A 23,468-nucleotide genomic window follows, 5' to 3' on the forward strand; every position below is an offset into this window, starting at 1 on the left:
GAACAGAATACTTTTTTTAGTAGAGCATCTTACCTTGTGTTATGCCCCGCCCCCTAAACTCCTAAAGCATGTGATTGGCTGTTAGTCCTGGTTTAGTCCTGAGTTAGACCTGATTTAGTCCTGGTTTAGTCCTAAATTAGACCTGGTTTAGACCTGGTTTCAGCCGGGTTTAGTTCTGAGTTAGACCTGATTTACACCTGGTATAGACCTGGTTTAGACTTGATTTAGTCCTGAGGTAGACTTGGTTTAGTCCTAAATTAGACCTGGTTTCAACCTGGTTTAGTCCTGAGTTAGACCTGGTTTTGACCTGGTTTAGTCCTGTGTTAGACCTGGTTCAGTTCTAAGTTAGACCTGGTATAGGCCTGGTTTAGACTTGATTTAGTCCTGAGTTAGACCTGGTTTAGTCCTAAATTAGACCTGGTTTAGTTCTGAGTTAGACCTGGTTTAGACCTGGTTTAGTTCTGAGTTAGACCTGGTTTAGTCCTGGTTTAGACCTGGTTTAGTTCTGAGTTAGACCTGGTTTAGTCCTAAATTAGACCTGGTTTAGACCTGGTTTAAACATGGTTTAGACCTGGTTTAGTCCTGGTTCAGTTCTGGTTCAGTTCTGAGTAGATTAAAACACTTTTTTAGTAAAACGTCTCACCTTGCGTTAAGCTCCGCCCCCTGGCCTCCTGAAGCCTGTGATTGGCTGATTGGGTTCAGGTGTGAGCAGACAGGAGCAGGTCCAGGAGCCTCCGGTGTCCCAAATATTTACCAAAAAAAACCAAAAACAAAAAAACTGTCCTCCTCTAACATGGACAACAGGTACTCTTATATACTCACTTTATACCACTGAACTTATGAAACTCCACGCAAACTCAATGTTTAAGTTATAATATGTTGTAATTCTGAGTTTTTAGGCCTGCTGATTAACTCCAGTTCAAGTATCTGTGTATTTGTGTGTTTTTATCATTGAAAACAGTTAAATGAAGAGGTTTGACAGGCTCAACTGCTCTTTTTACTAAAACATGTTCTGGTTTAGTCCTTTGTTCTGCTCTACAAGAATGTATTATTAAAAAGCTTGACATTTCTTTTAAAAACACGTCTAATCACTACATTTGAAGCTTTATTAGATCTCAGAATCTACACAAATATTTTTACACTTTTACTTAAGTAGATTTTTGTATGTGATACTTTTACTTCTGCTTCTGAGTATTATTTGTTTTGCTCCAGTATCAGTAAGTAACAAACTTGAGTATTTCTTTCACCACAGGATATAAGTTAGTCATAATTAGACAAACTTGTCCATCTAAAATATCTGAATATCATGAAAAGGTTTAATTTCTGTTTGTTTTTGTCACTCATTTCAGAAAGTCAAACCCATATATTATATACATGACACACTGACACTTTTAAGCCTTTATTTCTTGACATTTTGATGATTGTGGCTTACAGATAAAGAAAACCAAAATTCTGTGTCTCGGAACATTAGAATCTAGTGAAAAGGCTGAATACTGTGAAGTCATGGTCTCACCCCTTAATCAACTTATTAAGGCCAGTTTCATTAGTTTGTTTTTTAAAATAATTCTGTTGAACAACAATTCAAAATTAGTGTCTGATTTTCATTGGTTATTTGTCAGGAAATTCTTATTTATTATTCCTTTTCTCAGTTTCAAGTTATTTCAGTGACCATTGTTGATTTTTCTTTCATTATAAAAGCGGTACCAACAATTTTGTCCACAACTGTAGGTGTAATTGAAAAGTACAAATTGTTCACTTCTTCCTGTTTTTTATTTACTCATTTACTCTGATTTTTGCACTATTAAAAAACAACAACAAAACAAAAAACTAAACTAAAAAATAAATAAATAGTCCACCAAACTTTATTCTCCTGGAGTTACAAGATAGCAGTAGTAGTAGTTGAAGCAGGCGCAGTACTTTGTTTGATGTATAGTATATATTGGTGGAAGGAGGGCTTGTTTTGAGAGCTGCATGATCAGATGTTTTTGCTTGTGAATAATGTTGATATTAGGACAGCTACAGAGACAGAGGAAGAGGCAACCAGTACAGACAGTGCACTTTATCTCACTGTGCACATGATATTCATGTGCACAGTGAGAGGTGGGGAAAGTACTGAAGACTTTGTACTACAGTATAAGTACAACTGCGAGGCTAAAATGTACTCAATTTCTGTTAAAGCCGGGTGTACACCGTGCGATTTTTGACCCTTTTTGAGCCGATTTTTCACTTGTGCGACTGTTTTGGGGATCGGGACGAGTTTTGGCTTCATCGTGTTTCGTGTAGTAAACATGGGGTAAAGAACCGATTAATACCTCACGACCAGCTCCCGATCGGCATTCGTAGGTCACAAGAAAATCAAACTTGTTTGAAATCCAGTCGCCTCTTATGAGGGTTTCACTCTGTTGAAGTCGTTCCACGAGCCGATTTGCCAGAATCTGTCAGACTGAGCATGTGCGGATACAGAAGCAGAAGCAGGATATGAGGTTGTGGAGGACGATGGCGCCGGCGAGTGTTTTGGACACAGGACATGGAGGCGCAGCTAATGGAGCAACACAGAACACAAGTTTGGTGAAAAACTTGATGCTACTTACCACCAGTTCCTTCTGAAAAACTGACAACCTGTACTGCCCACGTCTGCCCACGTCTGCCCACGTCTGCTCACGTCTGTCCACGTCTGTCCACGTCTGTCCACATCTGTCCAGCCATTTCTTTGACCAGATTTGTCGCCTGTTCTTTTTGGGCTTGTCTGCGCAGAGAATGGCACAAATTGCCAAAGCAGCTAGTCTGTTTTTTGCCTGGATCAGCATTGCATCTGTGGTTTTCTACTTCTGGCACAACAACTCCGGTCGTTATGTGATTGTACAGTGTGAGCAGGCAGGTCGCATCTGAGCATCGTTTCATACAGTGTGAGAACATGATTCGTGAGCTGTGAACTTTTAAACCCTGCGATTTGGTCGTACAGTTTAAGCTGGGGCTGAGTGACACGCCCGAAAATATCACACAGTGTACACCCGGCATAAGGCAGTTTGGTCAAAAATGAGGTCATGTCATTTTGTTTGTATTTGAGACTTCCTTTATCATGTGAATAAATATTGTGGAAAATATTGAGCTCAAAATTGACCTTTCACCCTTTATTTGGCAGTTCCTGTTCTCTGCCTTTGTATCATGAACCAAAAATAAGGAGTCAAAAGGCTCCTTAGGCTTGAGCTAGTTTTTTATTTTGTGTGTGTGTGTGTATATATATATATATATATATATATATATATAGTTAAGGACAACAGAATATAACATAAAAAAATACAACAATCAAAATTTAACAATTACAATAATCAGCATAAAACAAAAGAAAAACATAAAGCAACACCCACAACAAATACAAAACAACAACAAAAAAGCTCCCATTTCCCCCCGACCACACACACCAACACAAATTTGACTAAATTAAACAAAAGTAATGTGGTAGTGCAACCACACCGCTTACGGAGTAAGAAAGCTTTCAATAATATTTGTGCGCGTAGAATAGAAATCCGTGCGTATTTGGCTGTAGTTGCACACAAAATAAATATTTGTAAAATCTCAAATGAGTCCAGTCGTACATAAAATATATTGTGTGTATTTTATCCATCAGAATACGAACTGAAAAGTTACGACATCAAGAATTACAATCACAAAATGAAAATTTACTATTACACTTTCATCAGTACGAATATGAATTCACAGACGGGACTTTACTGTGAAAAATACGTCATCGCTTCACATACATTATTTATCGAGCAGAAGAAACATTGATCAAGATCAAGACTGCGCATGTTTAAGTTTGTAGCAGAGGGTAAAAATGGAGTAATTGGACAAGGTACGGAGCCCGCCTGATGACGTACGTAAAAAAAAGATATAAAATCTTTTTAATATCTTTAATATAATATCTTTTTTGGCGTACGTCATGAGGTGGGCTCCGTAACAAGGAGCTACAACAGCGACCAACAAGTGGGTTAATTCAAATATATTGTAAAAATGTCTTGTCCTTTCCACATAGAATTCGTGAACCGAACACTGCTGTGTAATATTGTGTTGAAACACCTCCTCTGAACGGGAAATTGCACCTATATTTTAGTAGATAACATAGTGGAGCCAGTTTGCGAACATCAGACGTCACATTATCCAAGAGCTAATTCGCAAATATCGGCGTTCTCTGCATGTTTAGATTAAAACATTCACGGCTACAGCCACAGCGAGCATCAGTCAGTCTTAACCTTCATCTCAACTGAATTTCTCGCATGAAATGTGACCAAAAGTTCCTCGGGACACTGAAATGTCCCAGTTTACACCAAACACTACCAAACTGTCCTGGTTACAGACACCACAGTCAATGAAGTGTTACACATTACAGTTTAAAGCAGCTTCCAGCTTCAGTTAATGTTGGTGTTAACAGGCAACATTTTGCTCTGTATACAGTATTTACCGGTAAGTATAACGTCACCGTGTCGTGGCGTGGATGGATTTGCTAGTTCATTATAACCCATTATAACTCATATATAACCCATTGTCTGTATGAGGTCACACTCCCAGATGAGTCCAGAGAGCCTGATTTAATAATAAAACTGTACTTTAACATGAAATATCCATAATGTAAATTCACAAATGTGGAACCTGAACATTTGTGTCAGTGTATAGACACAAGAACTCACTGTATGGCAACAAAAACCTGCGTTCTGAAACCCAGCAACGGAATTCTTTGATCCCCGTATCCATAGCAACCGTCTTTGAAGATTCTGTTCTAGAAAGGCACTTTATGACACGTCTGCTGCCACAGAACTTCTATCGGAAACTAACGGACCAGTCAGAAATCTCTCGGACAAGTGTATCCACACGAATCCCAAGATGTCACACCACAGTCAAAGTACTGCTTCATCCAGCCCCGTCAGCTGCAAGAAAACCATCGACAAGAGGAAGCGTTTTACAACTCCTCTAATGAGAAAGAGCCAGAAAATGTTCCAACTGCTTCTGTCAATGAAGCCCCACATCCCTGTGGCTCCTCGGCCTCGCCTCTGTCCTGTGGTGATGAAGCCTCCAGTGAAGCCCACAGCGGAGCGTCTGGCTCAGGTCTGCCAAAAGATCAAATCAAAAGAACGACCTGCCCCTAGGAAAATAATCCTAGTACATGATCCTCCCAAGATCACTGCAGCACCAGCGTTCAGGAAACCAACCCAGGACCCTCGTGGTTCATCTTTAAAGATGAAGGTCCTAAAGAAAGGTAATGCTCAGTCTGGTCCACAGCAACGTACCAGTGCAGCTCGTCCTTCAGCCCGGGCTCGACCATATCCCACACGGGAGAGCATCTCCCGACAGCGGTGCTCAGCCCCTCCTGCTGCCCGGAAAGTGCCTTATAAATTAACAATTTCTTCTGCTAATGACAATGAGGCACTGACTTTTGCAAGAAGGACAACTGCACCATCCAGAGTCTGGTGCCTGTCTTTTCAGGTACAGATAAATAAGTGTTTCATTTGAGACACACACACCACTGTCATGATGAGGGCAAAGCCATCGCTGTCAACTGTCGTAAGACAGAGAAGTAAGACAGAGGGACCAAGCTGAGCGATGCACTCAACTCCCTCGGTGTCCTACAGGACGTAGGGCCTATTACTTTTGCAACGAAGTCCATGGCTCTTTCTGCAGGAGACATGATACCAGACAGAACAGAAGCTCTTTTCTGCACCTGTATTGAATAATTTTTGTTTTTTTAAAATAAATAAATCTTTCTGTGTAAATATCTCAAGTTACAACATGTACTCCTGTGGTTTATAGACAAGTGCGACCTATATAGGTACTTTTTTTTTTGTCTTTTAAAATTTTTGTTATTTTTTCTTATATTCAGGTGCGCAATAGTTCAGAAATGACAGCACTTAAATGAAAACATGCGCAAAGTTTTCCTGAGCCTTTAAATGTCCAGTCTGTTTGGGTCAGTGGGAGACACAATCATAGTGAAGACTGCAGATGACAAACATCCAGAACACTCACTGACTCTCCACAGAAAGGAGGGAAACATGAACCAGCCAAAGGGACGACCTCACCCCTGAGAAGATTTTAAAGCAAAATCAGGATAGTGGTTTGAGCAGTCGTCCCCCAACACTAAGGTCAGAGGACGAAAATCCTGCTTGGGCCAAGTTCTGTCATTGTGCCCTTAAACAAAACACTTGACCTGCATTGCCTAGTATGAAAGTAGAGTGTGCATGAATGATTACTGATGATCAGAGGGCTGATGTTTCAGATTGACAGCCTCACTTCTGTCTGTGTGCCCCACAGTGTGAATGTAGAATGATGAAAGTGTAGCACTTTTTGTCAAGCCTGTAAAACACATCACAAGTGTAAGTCATTATCATTATCATTATTATTATTGTTGTTATTATTATTATCATTATTATTATTATTATTATTGTTATTATTAGGGGTGTCAAATTATCGCGTTAATTGCGATTAATTAATTACAGTCATATTTAGCTCGTTATGTTTTTTAATCGCGTTAATCTCATTTTTAATCTCTAACTTTAGTGTTTATGTATGCGAGTTGCTTAACTATAAAACCTGTTTTTATGTGTTGTTGGGACAACAACACACACACACACACAAAAAAAACACATTTATACATTTTTTCATTTCAGTAATTCCACTCATTGCTGGAAACCCACACAAAACACGCGCAGTAAGAGCGATGTAAACGTCATGTTCACGTTGGCGGCGTCAGTCACACAATGGACGAAGTCGAAGAGCCAGTAGAACAGAGCAGCAGTGCACAGGTAAAAACACATTCGTGTCTTGGAAATTATTCTCCCGATGAAAGATATAAAAGAAAATAACAAATATAAAATCGCCTACAACTTAAATGTCACTGGTGAAAACAACCTGCATAGACTCATGATGTCTGCACTACTGTCCTATAGTGACCTGCCACATGAGGGGACACACACACAAACACACACAAACACAAACACACACCTTCATCATCGTCATTAACCTGAGAACGCGCGGACCACGTTTCCTTCCGTAGACACTGCGCGGACACCGACGTGCTCCCGTGAGCCGCGTGTGGATCGTGTTTTCTCGCGTACGCGGCGTAAACCGCGCTTCCTCCTGTGCGACTCTAAACCAGAACTAACACCAAGACTAAAACCAGGACTAAACCAGTCCACGAGTAAACCAGGACTAAACCAGGACTAAACCAGGACTAAAACCAGAACTAAAACCAGGTCTAAACCACAACTAAACCAGGACTAAACCAGGACTAAACCAGAACTAACACCAGGACTAAATCCAGGATTAATCCATTCCAGGACTAAACTAGGACTAAAGTAGGACTAAAGCAGGTCTAAACCAGGACTAAAACAAGGACTAAAACCAGTGATCTCATATATAAAGAATTTCTCTATCAATAATATTTTTCATATGGTTAAGGAAAGACTGGACTTTTTATTGTCTTTAAGTAGACAAAAGTTATTATGTTCAGATTTCCTCGTCTTTGCTACTTTACAGCAAACAGTTTCTTATTCATGGAGACTTGGGCTCAACAGCCAATTTGGAGAGATTTGTTAAACAATAAATGACTTTATAAAGTCACTTTTTTTTGTTCTATATCAGTCTTTTGATCTGCCACAATAATGTAATAATGAATTTAAATGAAAATACCTCAAATTGAAGCTTTTCTCAGCAATTTTTAAGTGAGATTAAAATGAGATTAATTAGATTAATTAATTACAGATCATAATTAATTAATCTCTAAATTTTTTGAATCGCATGACAGCACTAATTATTATTATTATTATTATAAATCCATTCAAGAATTTGTGGGAGCTTCATAAGAAGTGGAGTGAGGCTGGAGTCGGTGCATCAAGAGCCATTAAGAGCCACTACATACAGACTCAGGCCATCTACCAGGACATTTCAGAGCACTTCATACTTCCTTCGGCTGATGAGCTTTATGGAGATGCTGGTTTCATTTTAGATCCCAAAAGCTGCTTCACTGACCATGGTGTTACTGTGCTCGATTGTCCTGCAAACTCTCCTGACCTGAACCCCACAGAGAATCTCTGGGATATTAAGAGGAAAACGAAGCACACCAGAGCCAAAATGCAGGCCACCGTGAAAGCAGAATGGACTTCCATTCCACCTGAGCAGTAATTCAGGCCAAAGGCCTAAGTGCAGAGCACAGTTTTTCAGAAGCTTCACATTCACATTTCTGTTTAAAATATTCATTCTTTTTTTATTTTTTTTATTTATAGATATAGATATTATATGGATTTGACTTCCTGAAATAAATTTGTGACAAAAAATATTGAACATTTTCATTATGTTGTTGTTATTAATTGATAATTTTTTTTAGCTTGACCAGTAAATCCCTTCTCCTCTTCCTCCCCAGCCCCTCCGTCCGTGGATCCTGTGGATCCTGTGGAGCCTGTGGATCCTGTGGATCCTGTTGGCCTAAAGTCCAGGCTCTGGTCCGGACCGTGAGCCGGAGGAAGCCCATAGACCCAGTGGGGAGTAACTCTGGCTTCTCCCGCTGCCTGAGCACGCTGGACGTGATCGGGCTGGGCGTGGGCAGTACTCTGGGTGGGGGGGTGTACGTCCTCTCCGGTGAGGTGGCTCGTGAGGCGGCCGGTCCCAGTATCGTGCTGTCTTTCCTGGTGGCGGCAGTAGCAGCGGTGTTCTCGGGGCTGTGCTACGCTGAGTTTGGAGCCAGGGTTCCTAAGATGGGGTCTGCGTACCTCTACGCTTATGTCACTGTGGGGGAGCTGTGGGCCTTCGTCACCGGTTGGAACCTGCTCCTGTCCTACGTCATCGGTGAGAAACACTGTGAACCCCTTAAAAATGACTTTATGGATTTGAACGTACATATCCTGACCTCAAAGGCACTGCACCTGATTGTTACTTGGGATAAACTGGAATATTGGCACCAGTACTAAAAAATCTGATGGAGCAAATATCGGTTTCCAAATATCGGTTGAGTCGACGTCCTAGTTTGAAATAAATTTGATGAAATAAGATTATATCCAGGTCTTAATTGGCCCAAAAAGGCTCATAATGTTGAACTTTTATTTATGCGAAGTTGTTCTGGAGTTTGTTGTGGGATAAATAATAACTCCAGAACACATTTGGATCAGTTTTGTCTTATTTTAAAGGAAATAAATGCTGTTTTCAGTCTCTGCACTGCTATCGGTTGATATGAGGGATCGGCTGATACTTATATCTATAGTATTGAACTGCAAAAGCTCGGTGCATCCCTAAATATCCATCCAGCCATCCATCCATTTTCTTCCGCTTATCCGGGGTCAGGTCGTTGAGGCATCCATCTAAGCAGGGACTCCCAGACTTCCTTCACCCCGGACACTTCCTCCAGCTCCTCCAGGGGGACCCCAAACATCCCCAGGTCAGCCCAGAGACAGAGTCCCTCCCATGCCCAGAACACCTCCTCAGGGAGGCACCCAGGAGGCATCTGGAACAGACGCCCTCCCCTCAGCTGCTTCTCTTGACGTGGAGGAGCAGCGGCTCTACTCCGAGCTCCTCCTGTGTGATTGAGCTCCTCACCCTATCTCTAAGGGAGCACCCAGCCCCCCTGCAGAGGAAACTCATTTCGACCATGGTATCCGCGATCTCATCCTTTCATTAATTACCCAAAAGGTTAAGATTGCAGGTGTTATAAAAAAAATGAACTTTTTCACAATACTAGTTCTGTTTTTACCGTCTTAAAAATGTGAACTGAAGTAGATCATTTTAAACAGTTTCAGGGTTCCAAAGTTCTTCCTCACTTTACTTCCTGACGTATTCAAAGCATCTGAATCACTCACCATGATGGGTTTCTAAGTGCTTTTCACATCTCTCAGAAACTAGAGCGGAGTTTTGCTGTGACAGAAAAGTTCATAACAAATAGGCAGGTCACGAAAACACCTTTTGAAGTACGATATATTGTTACAGAGAAATATTGCGATAAATGATAATACTGAAAATGCCAGTAAACCAGTTTTTACACACAGTCTCATTAAAAATCCTGAGCTGCCACAGATAAATGACAGAATAGACCAATATTTATTTATTTATTTTATTTATTTATAGCAGTTATTTATTCTACGCTCTACAGTTCAAATCTTACATTACTACATAAAAATGGCACAAAAAAAAAAAAAACCCTCTCCACTATTGCAAAGAAAAAGTACCTTGAGCCCCAAAATACTGTGTACTGTTCCAGCTTTAAGATATTAAACAATAAGTCAGTATAGTTTTTATCCAGCTAGTATGAGTTTTCAAATGCCGCCTCCTCCTTACGCCAGAAACAGGTTTGTTTACAGCCGGTGCGCTGCACGTGACTTGTAAACAACTAACTACAGTGTTGGTTAGGCAAGACGGAGAAGTGAGGAGCGGGGGGAGCGGGTGCGCGGACATTTCGTGCGCGGACGAGAAGTGAGGAGCAGGGAGAAGAGCGGAGCAGGGAGAGGAGAGAGGAGAGAGGAGAGGGGAGCGGTGCGCGGAGATTCCGTGCCCGGAGAAGTGAGGAGCAGGGGGAAGAGCGGATCGGGCAGCGGGGACAGGAGCAGGAAAGGGGTGCAGAGAAGGTTGCGCGGAGATTCAGTGCGAATGAACTAGCTACAACACGCAGCAGCAAGCGGACTCTTTCTTTGCACTGAAAATGATGTTTTCAGACATAGGATATCGCTTTCGTGTCCTGAAAAACGTTTGTCTAGCTCTTGGAAATAAAGTAAGTTTTCATAATAAGCAGAAGTGACCTGTCCAGGAGTAATTTGGCGACCAGTGCGTCAGTCTTTAGACCCTGCGTCTGCTTCCATCGCTGAAATGAATCTCCAAGAATCACCTTAGTTTGGCTTCGCTGCTTTTCCCCTTGTCTTCTTCTTTCAGCGACCTCAAAAACGGACTTTCTTTTGCGGCGAACTGCTCCTGGATTCTTGTCGCCATTGCAACAAACTTTGTGCAAACTGCGAGGAAGATATAGGTCAAAAAAGCTGCTAAGAACTGTTGCGTTGGTGGAGTAAACAGCGTCTGCGTCTGTGGACTGCGTGACAGGCGTACGTAAACCACGTACCGGCGGCGCGCAGGCAAGTCAGTTACACTAGAAATGTAGGGAGTTTGATTGACAGCCTATCAACTAACAGATAACGAGGCAGTGTCATTATCTATTGGCAAATGTTTAGCCCCACCATGTCCAGAGTTGATGAATTTTTATTCTCTTTTTTTTGGTCATCATAATTACAAGGCTACTGCATCTCCATAATGCTATCACTGACAAAATCCTCCATACAACCTTTAAAGCAACAGTAATTCTGAACACATTTGTACGAGTCTCAAATCCAGGGTCAAATGTTCCAGCTGTGATTTGAATTTTTGTGATTGGTTGTGCGTCTGAGGTGGAGGGGCGTCCACAGCACACAGGAGGCAGGAGAACACGGCTGAAACAGGTTAAATAGTGATACTCCCACTCGTCTCCCCACAGGAACATCGAGTGTGGCCAAAGCGCTGACCGGGGCGTTTGATGACCTCATCGATAATGTGATTGGTCAAACTCTGGAGCGGCACATGCCCATGAAATCCCCCGGCCTCGCCCCCTACCCCGACTTCTTCTCTGCGGCGCTTGTCATGCTGCTTGCAGGTACACACAGAGTACTACACCTACTACAGGTACACACATAGTACTACACCTACTACAGGTACACACAGAGTACTACACCTACTACAGGTACACACAGAGTACTACATCTACTACAGGTACACACAGAGTACTACACCTACTACAGGTACACACAGAGTACTACACCTACTATAGGTACACACAGAGTACTACACCTACTACAGGTACACACAGAGTACTACATCTACTACAGGTACACAAAGAGTACTACACCTACTATAGGTACACACAGAGTACTACACCTACTACAGGTAGACACAGAGTACTACATCTACTACAGGTACACACAGAGTACTACACATACTACAGGTAGATACAGAGTACTACACATACTACAGGTACACACAGAGTACTACACATCCTACAGGTACACACACTGAGTACTACACATCCTACAGGTACACACACTGAGTACTACACATCCTACAGGTACACACAGAGTACTACACATCCTACAGGTACACACAGAGTACTACACATCCTACAGGTACACACAGAGTACTACACATCCTACAGGTACACACAGAGTACTACACATCCTACAGGTACACACTGAGTACTACACACACTACAGGTACACACAGAGTACTACACATCCTACAGGTACACACAGAGTACTACACATACTACAAGTACACATACTACAGGTACACACAGAGTACTACACATACTACAAGTACACAAATCATCTTTTACATTGACCAAACTAGTATAAAAACGACCTGTTTAATCTGTGAAAAGACAGTTATTTTAAGATGATTTGATCATGAAGTGCAACTTGAGCAGTGCCTCCAGTCAGCTTCATCCTCCAGGGAATGTTGATGACATCAGCTGCAAAGTATCAACAGTTAAGTAAACGTTGTAACCGGACTATTTCCTGTTGTGTGTCAGGAGTTCTAGCGTACGGTGTGAAGGAGTCGGCCATCTTGAATACGATCTTCACCGGTCTGAACGTGGCAGTGCTCCTCTTCATCATCATCTCTGGGTTTGCCAAAGGAGACCTCCGAAACTGGAGTCTGAGCAAAGCAGACCTGAACTACACCGCGCACGCAAGGTGAAGACACATGAACGCAGTGGATTTACCTTAACCACTTTCACTTCATCTTCCTAGTTTCTATGAAACTATTCATAATAATTCTGGAGGTGCACTGATGGAGCTTTTTCATTTTCTGATACTAATGTTGATACTTGATATTTTTATTTCCTTTACACAAGAGCATAAGATAAAAAATTATCCAAATGTATGAGACGTTTTGAGACAACATTGTCCAGTAAATCGTCTTATTACACCAATTTATAGCCGTACCCTTTTGGTGGGTCAAAGTTATGAGGGCAAATTCTCTCCTTGTTCCACCAAACTGTCAGAGCAACAGACCTGACTTCATGTAAAGTCTGTCTGTTCTGTCCTGGTCAGGAACCTGTCTTTTGCTCAGAACTCGTCAGACTTGCACTTTGGCTCTGGAGGGTTTTTCCCGTTTGGATTTGAGGGAACTTTATCTGGAGCAGCCACGTGTTTCTACGCCTTTGTAGGCTTCGACTGCATCGCCACCACAGGTACAACACCCATCACACCACAGGTACAACAGCACCCACCACCACACCACAGGTACAACAGCACCCACCACCACACCACAGGTACAACAGCACCCACCACCACACCACAGGTACAACAGCACCCACCACACCTCAGGTACAACAGCACCCACCACCACACCACAGGTACAACAGCACCCACCACCACACCACAGGTACAACAGCACCCACCACCACATCACAGGTACAACACCCACCCAACACCACAGGTAAATTAGCACCCATCCCACCACAGGTACAACAGCACCCACCACACCTCAGGTACAACACCCACCCCACCTCAGGTACAACAGCACCCACCCCACCTCAGGTACAACAGCACCCACCCCACCTCAGGTACAACAGCACCCCCCCACCTCAGGTACACAGCACACCTCAGGTACAACACCCACCCCACCTCAGGTACAACAGCATCCACCACACCTCAGGTACAACACCCACCCCACCTCAGGTACAACAGCACCCACCACACCTCAGGTACAACAGCACCCTCCACACCAAAGGTATAACAGCACCCTTCGTGTCCAGGTGAGGAGGTGCACAACCCTAAGAAGGCCGTCCCTCAGGGCATCGTGGTCTCCCTGCTCTTGTGTTTCGTGGCGTATTTTGGCGTCTCTGCTTCTCTGACGCTCCTGATGCCCTACCACCTTCTGGACACTCACAGCCCTCTGCCCGTCGCCTTCGAGTACGTGGGCTGGGACCCGGCCAAGTACGCTGTGGCTGTGGGCTCCTTCTGTGCTCTGTCCACCAGGTGAGTCAGATGCCCTCCCATCCCTGTCTCAATAGTCTGCTACTGTTTGGTTCTCATTTTAGGACAGTTATTTGTATTTTAAATTCTTCCAAATGAAAGACTAACTATACCGGAATACACTTACTCAGAAGTAGTATTGTGAAGCTCTTTTTTTCAACTGTTTTGGTTAAACACTCAAAACTCTAAACAAAATCAAACCTACAGCATTACCATCTGCTCTTCCTCATAATTAGAAATCAGTGAAAGGCTCTTCCTGTTGTGTCCTCTCTCCTCAGTCTTTTAGGTACGATGCTTCCCATGGCCCGTGTGCTGTTTGCAATGGCCAGAGACGGGCTCCTCTTCAAACCTCTGAGCTTCACCAGCTCCAGACAAAGTCCAGTGCTGTCCACTCTGTGCTCCGGAGCTGTGGCCGGTCAGTCACAACACCCTCACCCAGACGTCCCTATTTACCTGGGACAGTCCCAGTTCTGAGCCTGTGTCCCCTGTCCCAGCAGATTTATACAAAACCACTGATTTGTTCCAATTTTATACAAGAAATGTCCCAGGTGTCTCTATTTTTGAACAATATGATATGAATAAATAGTAAGGGGGGCAATGCATTGTAATTTGTTCAACTAAAATACAGAACATTGTACTTGGGAAAAAAAAAAGTCCCTCAGATTATATAATGAAAATGAACAATGTTACTTGCTCTTTTCGCAGTTTTATTTATACCAACCATCCCAACCTCAGTGTGTCCCAGTTTTGAATTTTGAAAGTCTGGTCACCCTGTCCTCACCCTAACACTGCTGTGGTGGGATATGATACTGGTGAAGCCCATAATGTGAAGCCCTTATGAACGCTGTGTGTCTCTGTGTGTCTCTGTGTGTGTGTGTTTGTGTGTGTCTCTGTGTGTGTCTCTGTGTGTCTCTGTGTGTGTCTCTGTGTGTCTCTGTGTGTGTCTCTGTGTGTCTGTGTGTGTGTCTCTGTGTGTCTGTGTGTGTCTCTGTGTGTGTGTGTTTGTGTGTTTGTCTGTGTGTGTGTCTGTCTCTGTCTGTGTGTGTGCGTTTGTGTATGTGTGTCTCTGTCTGTGTGTGTGGGGGTGTCTCTGTTTGTGTGTGTGTCTGTCTCTGTGTGTGTGTGTGTGTGTTTCTGTGTGTTTCTGTGTGTCTCTGTGTGTGTCTCTGTGTGTGTGTGTGTGTGTCTGTGTGTGTTTCTGTGTGTCTCTGTGTGTCTGTGTGTGTTTCTGTGTGTCTCTGTGTGTGTGTCTGTGTGTGTTTCTGTGTGTCTCTGTGTGTCTGTGTGTCTCTGTGTGTTTTCCTCTCAGCCTTCATGGTGCTGCTGTTTGACCTCAAAGCTCTGGTCGACCTGAGTTCCATCGGGACCATCTTCGCCTACACTCTGGTGGCCATCTGCATCCTCATCCTCAGGTGAGAGAGGACACTGACCTAAAGCTGGTACTGACTTTGTTCTTGGGCAAGGCACTTTCCCTTGGACACACTTTACTTTACTGTAGGGCTACTTGTTACTATGACGCTTGTACATGTGATTATGTTCAGAGTGTCTGTGAGGGTTTCTTAGGTCTGGTTACATGTTGTTTCCTTAAACTCAGTGAGATAGTACATAGAAGTAAGACTAGTATAAAAAGTTCTATGTGTGAAAAAGTCTGCACTTCTGTGTCCAGGTACAAAGAAGAGAACATGATCGTGAGGAGGGAGGACTTCAGTGTGATGGGTCTGCTCATCCCTCCATACAGAGCCACTCCACGGACCTCCAAGAACGTCAGGGTGCTCATCATCTGCATCTGTGAGGGACAATACAGACCCCGGACTGGAACCTGGACTGGAACTGTGGACTGGACCGTGGACTGGACTGTGGACTGGACTGTGGACTGGACTGTGGACTGGACTGTGGACTGGACTGTGGACTGGACCCCGGACTGGACCCCGGACTGGACTGTGGACTGGACCCCGGACTGGACCTCCTAGAACAATGAAGACTGTAGTTCAAATTTATTAGGCTATAACAATGTTACACTGGTGATGTCATGGTCTACTCAGAGTATTTCAGTTGATACAGGCATGTTTGAGAAATCACATGTTGTTCTGCATTTGAGGCTTGAAATTCAAACTCTGGGTCAGGCCTGTGGAGTTAAAAACACTAAGTTAAATGAAATATGCTTTTTTTTTTTTTTTTTTTTTTTTAAGCCAATGTTTCCTTAAAAAAAAGTAAGAAAATGCAGAAGGCCCCAAGTGCCACCAGATGGCGCCCATGCACTGTACACCCATCTGTACTTGTAGAACTGTTTCTGTCGCTTCCATTATAATTTCTCCTTTCTCTCCTCTCTCTCCTGTTTCTCTCTATCAGTGGTGTTGGTTCTGCTGCTGAGTCTGCTCCTGTCTGAAGCTCTGGTCTCCCTCCAGACTCGGGAGGTCTGGTCCGTGCTCTTGGTCTCAGTCCTGGTCTTGGTCCTGGTCCTGGCCGTGGTCCTGATCTGGAGACAGCCTCAGAACTCCACCAAAGCCTCCTTCATGGTAACGCAAACAACAAGCTCTGTAATCCTAGTGTTCTCAGACCGTTCCCCACCCCCTCAGTCCAGAAACGCTTCCACAACTGCATCACTGAAGAGGAAAAAAAAATGTAGTCAGCTTTTATTTCAGATGATTTGATTTACGGAATAATTTTCAATCTGAACATGTCCAGATGCTCGTCTTACTACAGGAAACACACGGACAAACTACATGTAATATGCTTCAGTTAGTTTTATTCTTTGCATATGTTTATTTTACTTTAAATATGAGGCCAACATTCACGTAAACGGCACAGTTAAGTGCAATAAACCTGAACAAACACATGTGAGAGTGAGAAACACTGAGTGAGTGAGAGAGACTGAGTGTTTTTTCTTTACTATACTTAACTTAAATGAATAGTGAACCAATGATTCAGTTGTGAGATGACATTTTAACAGGTGGTGGTTGGTAAAATAAAGTTAAAATATTGGTCAGCATGGTTTGAATTTATTTATTTGGAGGATAAGTCCCTTGAGATGTTTCACTATCTCGTTTTCGAGGGGTCCACGTAGTCACAACAACAAAAGACAGATACAGTAGGACAGACAGGACAATACATACATTCAAATAAACATCAAAACAACAAAGTCAACACAACCACACACACAAACTCACTCACACTTCACTGTTAGACACACAATCACTCAAATTTGAACAGAAAACGTAAGACAGAGTTCAAAATACAACAAGATGAACAACAAAATTCAACAAAATAATCAAAAACAATGACACAGGTTCTGTAAATATTGAACCAGGGCTTTTTTAAATGAAGGGACAGAAGTTAATGCTCGAATCGATGAGAGAACATTATTTCAGTCAGAAGGAACTTTATATTTAAATGAGTGTTTTCCTATTTGACAACAAAAAATATCTGAACTGCATGACGTAAACTGCAAGAGGATCTGAATGGAATTAAATACAGTTTGAGATATTCAGGAAAACTAAGATGAATGCATTTAAAGATAAATAATACACAGTGAAGTTGACGTGGGGAGGACAGAGTGAGCAGGACAGTTGGTGATACATCATACAGAGGTGAGTTCTGAAGGGACAGTGGAGAATGAACCTGCGCAGACTGTTCTAGATAAACACTGTGTGGATACAAGCTGTAGTATTAGTTTGATTGAGGTAATCTGGCAAATGACATAAATATGGTTATGGCTCTACCCTGTCCTCCCATTCTCATCTGTCCCTCCCTCTCCTCTCTTTTCCTCTCTCATCTTCTCTGTCCCAGGTCCCGTGGGTGCCCCTGATCCCCGCCCTGTCCCTCTTCATAAACATTTACCTGATGGTGCAGCTCGGAGCAGAAACATGGATCATCTACAGCGTGTGGATGCTGCTGGGTGAGGCGTCCACTTTACACTGCCCTGTGCTCAAGTTCAAACTAAAATTTCAGAAAGTTTCTTGTCAATTCTTCACATGAAAAACATACACTACCGGTCAAAAGTTTTAGAACGCTCTCATTTTTCCAGTTATTTATTGTAATTCAAGTCGTGCAAGTCCAATGAAGAGCTCGAAATGGTACAAAAGTAAGACCTGAACAGACAGAGATTAAAATAAAAGACAAAAGAAGAAAACACAAGTCCAAGCTCTGCCAAAACTACCTCAGGAAAAAGAACACACAGCACAGTCAGATTTAAACCCCATCGAGCTGGTTTGGGATGAACTGGACTGAAGAGAAGAACTTTATGAACAATATTTTATTTCTCTTGTAAAAAGAACGAGCCACGAGTGATCAACTGTTCTATCTGCCAAAGATGGACACTTTGATGAATCAACAGTTTAGAATATGTTTTGGTCATCAGTAAATAGTAAAAAAAAAGGAAAAAATTTGGTGTTCTAAAACTTTTGACCGGTAGACTATCGGATTTTCTGCACTATAGGACACATTCATAAGCCTCCAGCCCCATCAAAAAATGACACCCCACAATCCAGAGCAGCCTATACACGAATCCACTCGGGTGTCCCAGCACGACTTCAGTAAACTACAAAGCAGACAGCGACCACACAACCAAACACACCCACAGACACACTCATCACTCCACGACGACGAGGAACGGAACAGAGGAACGTAATAAAAAAGTGAGTGCAATGTGCCACTTCTAGACACAACTGAACAACTGAGTCACTGTGAACACACCGACAATCCGTTGGTCCCAGACAGCACCTCCCTACACGCCACAACTGAACAAAGCCCAGAGTCACCGTGAACGAACAAACAAACAAAACCACTCACCCATCACACTGTTGGGTTTCATTTAAAGTCCAGTGTGGTTTATTTGTGAAAAAAAGTTTGAAAATAGACCATTTAATGACAGTGCGTCTTATAATCCAGAGCCCCCTATAGTGCAGAAAATACGGTATAAAGAATCAAGCTTGTGTTTCTCACTCCCATATAAATAAATAATAATAAATGGAGTCCAAGTGTTCTTTGGGGAAGTTCTGTTGTTTGGGAGAAGCAGATTTCGAGCTTTGTGGCAGCCTGGTGTTCACATGTGTCGCTTTAATTGATTAGACAAACTGAGGAGAGTGTGACGGGTCCATGGCCTATTTCACCAAAACTATGAACCCTCATTTTACACTCACACATATTTACGAGGTGTCTTGCTCAAGCGTGCAAAGGTACTGCTGCAGGAGGGATTGTGCTAAAATTTGTAAGTTTTCTGAGTCATTTATGTAACAAGTGTTTGCTTAGTATTATGTAATGACTGTGTAATAAATATGTAAATACTTGTGTGTTATGTGTAATTAGCTGAGATGGATGGTCAGAAGATTCAAGGAAGGACCACAGGAGGGCAGGGCCAGTAAATGAAGACAAAGGAACGGCTGAAAATGAATAAAGTGTATTGTACAAAAATAAGTGAAATAACCCAACATACAAAAGCTGCAGCAAAACAAAAATCAATCAAATTGATTCAAAATCAGTTAAATGTCCTTGGAAAGTAAACTGCGATCAACAGATCTGAACAGAATTCAAGCTAAGTTAAGAGTTCATAATCAGTGATCATGAAGGGGTGTAATGTCCATTAAGCGCGACTCATCAGACAGTTGTGTACCGTATTTTCTGCACTATAGGGCGCTCTGGATTATAAGACGCACTGTCATTAAATGGTCTATTTTCAAACTTTTTTCACAAATAAACCGCACAGGACTTTAAATGAAACCCAACAGTGTGATGGGTGAGTGGTTTTGTTTGTTTGTGGCGTTCACGGTGACTCTGGGCTTTGTTCAGTTGTGGCGTGTAGGGAGGGTGTGTCTGGGACCAACGGATTGTCGGCGTGTTCGCAGTGACTCAGTTGTTCAGTTGTGTCTAGAAGTGGCACATTGCACTCACTTTTTCGGTTCATTCCTCCGTTCCGTTCCTCGTCGGTGTGGAGTGATGAGTGTGTCTGTGGGTGTTTTTCACTGTGCGGTCGACTGTCTGCACCGTGTGTGTTTGTGTGTTCTGTGGGTGGTGCGGCTTTGTAGTTTACTGAAGTCGTGCTGGGACACCTGAGTGGATTCGTGTATAGGGCGCTCTGGTCTGCAGTCGTTTTTTGATGGGGTTACAGGCTTAAGGGTGCAACTAATAGCCCGGAAAATACGGTAGTTGGTGTGGCTTGAGTAGGTGGGAGAGTTGGAGGACAGGCTGTTAACCTCCTACCAGACCGGAGGTTTTCTCACAGGATGGTTCCTAGTTCACCATCGGGATAGACCCAGTTTTTGGGCAACTGGTCAGTTCAGTTCAGTTTCAATTCAAATGCTCAACACACACGACTATGTCCCAACATCACGTCTGGTTCCTCAGAGCTCTGTCCTCTGGTGTCTCTACCACACAAACAACTGAGGAGTTTGAAGTCAGGGACCATTTTATACTCTGTCTACTGGACTGTGATTGGATAATTGGTGGAGTGGGTGGTGACATGTCATGTGGCACAGGGGAAAACCTGAGTTGAATCTTGATCTCACCAGATTGGATTTAACCCTGGTTACATTTGGCTGCGTCTCAATTCTGATTCCTCGCTTCCTTCTCCTTGATTCCTCTCCTTGATCCACAGTTTTTCACACGTCAATCAAATGTGTCATAATAAGCGGTGTCCCGAAGAAAACCACAGAGTGAAGGAGGAAATCTGAGGGGAGGCAGACACCAGAGAAAAGGATCAAAGTTTACTGGTCTCAGTGAGGAGTTTAGATCTTCTTTTCTCCCTGTGTCTTCTCTGTGGACGAGACTTCCTCACCCATTTCCTGCAGAATCAAGGAGAAGGAGGCGAGGAAATGAGACGCGGCCATTGCTTCCTCTGAGCATGTGTGGTTTCCTGGTGCACACTTGTGTCCTCTTCTGACACACCCTGCTCTCTTCACTCTCCGTGGGCAGTCACTTACTCGTGTGTTTCTCTCGTTCCCTGAGGTCTGGTGATCTACTTCTCGTACGGGCTCCGTCACAGCGCTCAGAGAGGACAGACCCGCAGCGCGCAGGAAAACTTCGCCCACATCATCAGGAACTCTGTGCACGCAAGGAACCACATCCCCGCGGCGTAGAACCAGCAACCACCTCACCCCAATAGCACAGAACCAACAGAAACCTCCCCTGAATAATGAAAGAACTACTTGTGGGTTTCATTCACAGATCTCTATTTTGAAGTACATTTAGAGGACTTTTGCTCTTCAAATATACTTGCATTATTTTTATTTTACTTGTTAATCGATACGGCAACAGTCCCAACATTTCATCACCCTGAATTTGGAAAGCGTTGGGAAAGTTCTTAATGTTTTACAACAGAAATCATTGTAAAAATCTGAAGCAGTTCTTGTTGAATCATCTGAAGCAACTTTCTGAATTCTAATAACAAGAAATAAGAATAATATGATTTTTTTTGCAGAGCCTTTCCAGATTTTCAGAGCATTATTCATTGGCCAGAGTCTCACAGTAAAGATGGGGAAGTGTCTTGCTCAAGAACACAACAGACATAAAATGTGCAGATATTTCGATACTGTACTGTTGAATATAAATCTGTTTTTGTTTTTATTCTCTAACGTCTCAGATGTTTTAAAATATTTCAGGGCGACTCATGTGTCGTGTTCAGCTTTTAGCCAAAAGTTGAAGTTTGTGCGAGATCTTTTTTTTTTGTTTTGTTTTTATTGCCAGCTGTTTTTCGTATAAAGTGATGTATTATAGAAATGTCTTACAAAAGTATTTTAGATGTGCTGTAGAAGTTTTCTTGGCTGATCAGTCCTGGATTCTAGTTCGTAACCTGTGATTTTGTAATTCTTTTAACTTGTGTAAAATAAATATGAATTTTAATTGTAAATTGTGTCGTCCGTGTAACTGTTTTGAGATACAGATTTTTAAGGATTTGGGTGGTACAGTGGTTGGTCTCACATCGTAAAAGTCTCAGGTTTGATTCCCAAAAAGAAAAAAGAAAAAAAAAACAACTTGGAATGTTTGCCCCCCTACCAAAAGTTCGGAGGTTCAAATCCCAAATCTGTTGTTCTTGTGAGGTGCTGGTTTTACGTGGCGACTTCTGAGATTTAAAATGCAACAGAAATGGCCGAAAAAAACCCCCAAAACTCACAAACTCTCCTCTTTCCTCTCTCTATTCTGTCTGTCGTGCGTCGCTCTTCTCCCTTTTTTTTACATCCCACACAAACTCTTCTATCCATCTTTCCCGCTCTCCTCCTTTTCTCTAAGCTGATTTGACCCTCCTCTCCTCCTCTCTCTCCGTCTCCTCTCAGCTGGTTTCTCTCTCTTCCCCTCCCTCTTTCTCTCCCTCTCTGCTCCTCTCTCTGTCTCTCCTGTCTCCTCACCTGAGCTGCTTTGTCCCCTTCTCCCTCCCTGTCTCTCTCCTCCCTCTTTTGTCTCAGTTTGTCTCTCCCTCCTTCCCTCTTTCCTCCTCTGTTCCTCCATTCTCCTTCTCTCTTCCCTCTCTCCTCCCTCCCTCTCCTCTGTCTCTAGTTTGTGTCTCTTCTCCCTCCTCCCACTCTCATCCCTCTCTTTCCTCCTCCTTTCCTCCATCTCTAGTTTCTGTCTCTCTCTCTCTCCCTCCTATGTCTCCAGTTTGTTTCTCTCTCTCCCCCTCGTCCTCCTCCTCTCCCCTGCTCTCTCCCTCCATCTTCTCTCGCCATCTCCTGCCTCTCTCCTGTGTCTCGTTTGTCTCTTTCCTCCCTCCTCCACACTCCTTCCCTCATCTCCCCCTCTCCTCCCTCTCTCCTCTGTTGTTTCTCTCTCTCCCTCCCTCTCTTCTCCCCCTCTCCTCTCTCGTCTGTCTCCAGTTTTTTCTCCCCTTCCTCCTCTCTCCCTCCCTCTCTCCTCTGTCTCTAATTTGTCTCTCTCCTCCTCTGTCTCTAGTTTGTGTCTCTCATCCGTCTCTTCCCTCCTCCCTTTCCTCCGTCTCTAGTTTGTCTCTCTCCCTCGTCCTCCTTCTCTCCCCCGCTCTCTCCCTCCTTCTTCTCTCCTATGTCTCTTGTTTGTCTCTTTCCTCCCTCCTCCATTCTCCTTCCTTCTTCTCTCCCTCTTCTCTCACCCTCCTCTCCCCATCTCCCTTTTCCTTCTCTCCCCCTTTCCTCCCTTTCTCCTCCGCCTTTAGTTTGTCTCTCTCCTCCTCTCTCCTCCCTCTCTCCGTCCCTCGTTTGTCTGTGTGATGGATGGCTCTGTCGTTCGTCTTGTGTGATAAAGTCTTGCGTGTCGGTTTCACACTGCGCCGCCTCCTCCTTTTCCTCCTCCTCCTCTTCTTCCTCCTCCTCTTCTTCACTCCCCTCTGAGCAGCTGAGCACCGGCGGACATTTTGTGTCGACTCACGGCGCCGTAATGGAGGAGCGTCTCTAATCAGGTCAGGTGATTAGAGCCGACGCCTGAGTGGGACTTTTTACTTTATTAACCGTTTTGAGCTGTAATAAACTTTATGAAAATGTGCTC

At 43.3% G+C, this 23,468-nt stretch overlaps 1 protein-coding gene across 1 annotated transcript; it reads left to right on the forward strand.

Annotated features, from left to right (window-relative positions):
- The first annotated feature begins 749 nt into the window (after nt 1-749).
- On the forward strand, nt 750-21,805 carry LOC110154523 (cationic amino acid transporter 2-like). The gene is made up of 12 exons (XM_055163001.1): nt 750-804; nt 8,408-8,829; nt 11,489-11,644; nt 12,575-12,737; nt 13,098-13,237; nt 13,805-14,027; nt 14,303-14,439; nt 15,334-15,436; nt 15,691-15,812; nt 16,374-16,540; nt 17,811-17,919; nt 20,964-21,805. Exons 1-12 carry the CDS (start codon nt 794-796, stop codon nt 21,092-21,094), a joined length of 1,884 nt encoding a protein of 627 aa, XP_055018976.1. The 5' UTR covers nt 750-793; the 3' UTR covers nt 21,095-21,805.
- The last annotated feature ends 1,663 nt before the right edge of the window (nt 21,806-23,468 follow it).

The sequence above is a fragment of the Boleophthalmus pectinirostris genome, unplaced genomic scaffold (genome assembly GCF_026225935.1).
Source record: "Boleophthalmus pectinirostris isolate CB_2022bp ecotype Guang Dong unplaced genomic scaffold, ASM2622593v1 HiC_scaffold_5, whole genome shotgun sequence".
NCBI lineage: Eukaryota > Metazoa > Chordata > Actinopteri > Gobiiformes > Gobiidae > Boleophthalmus > Boleophthalmus pectinirostris.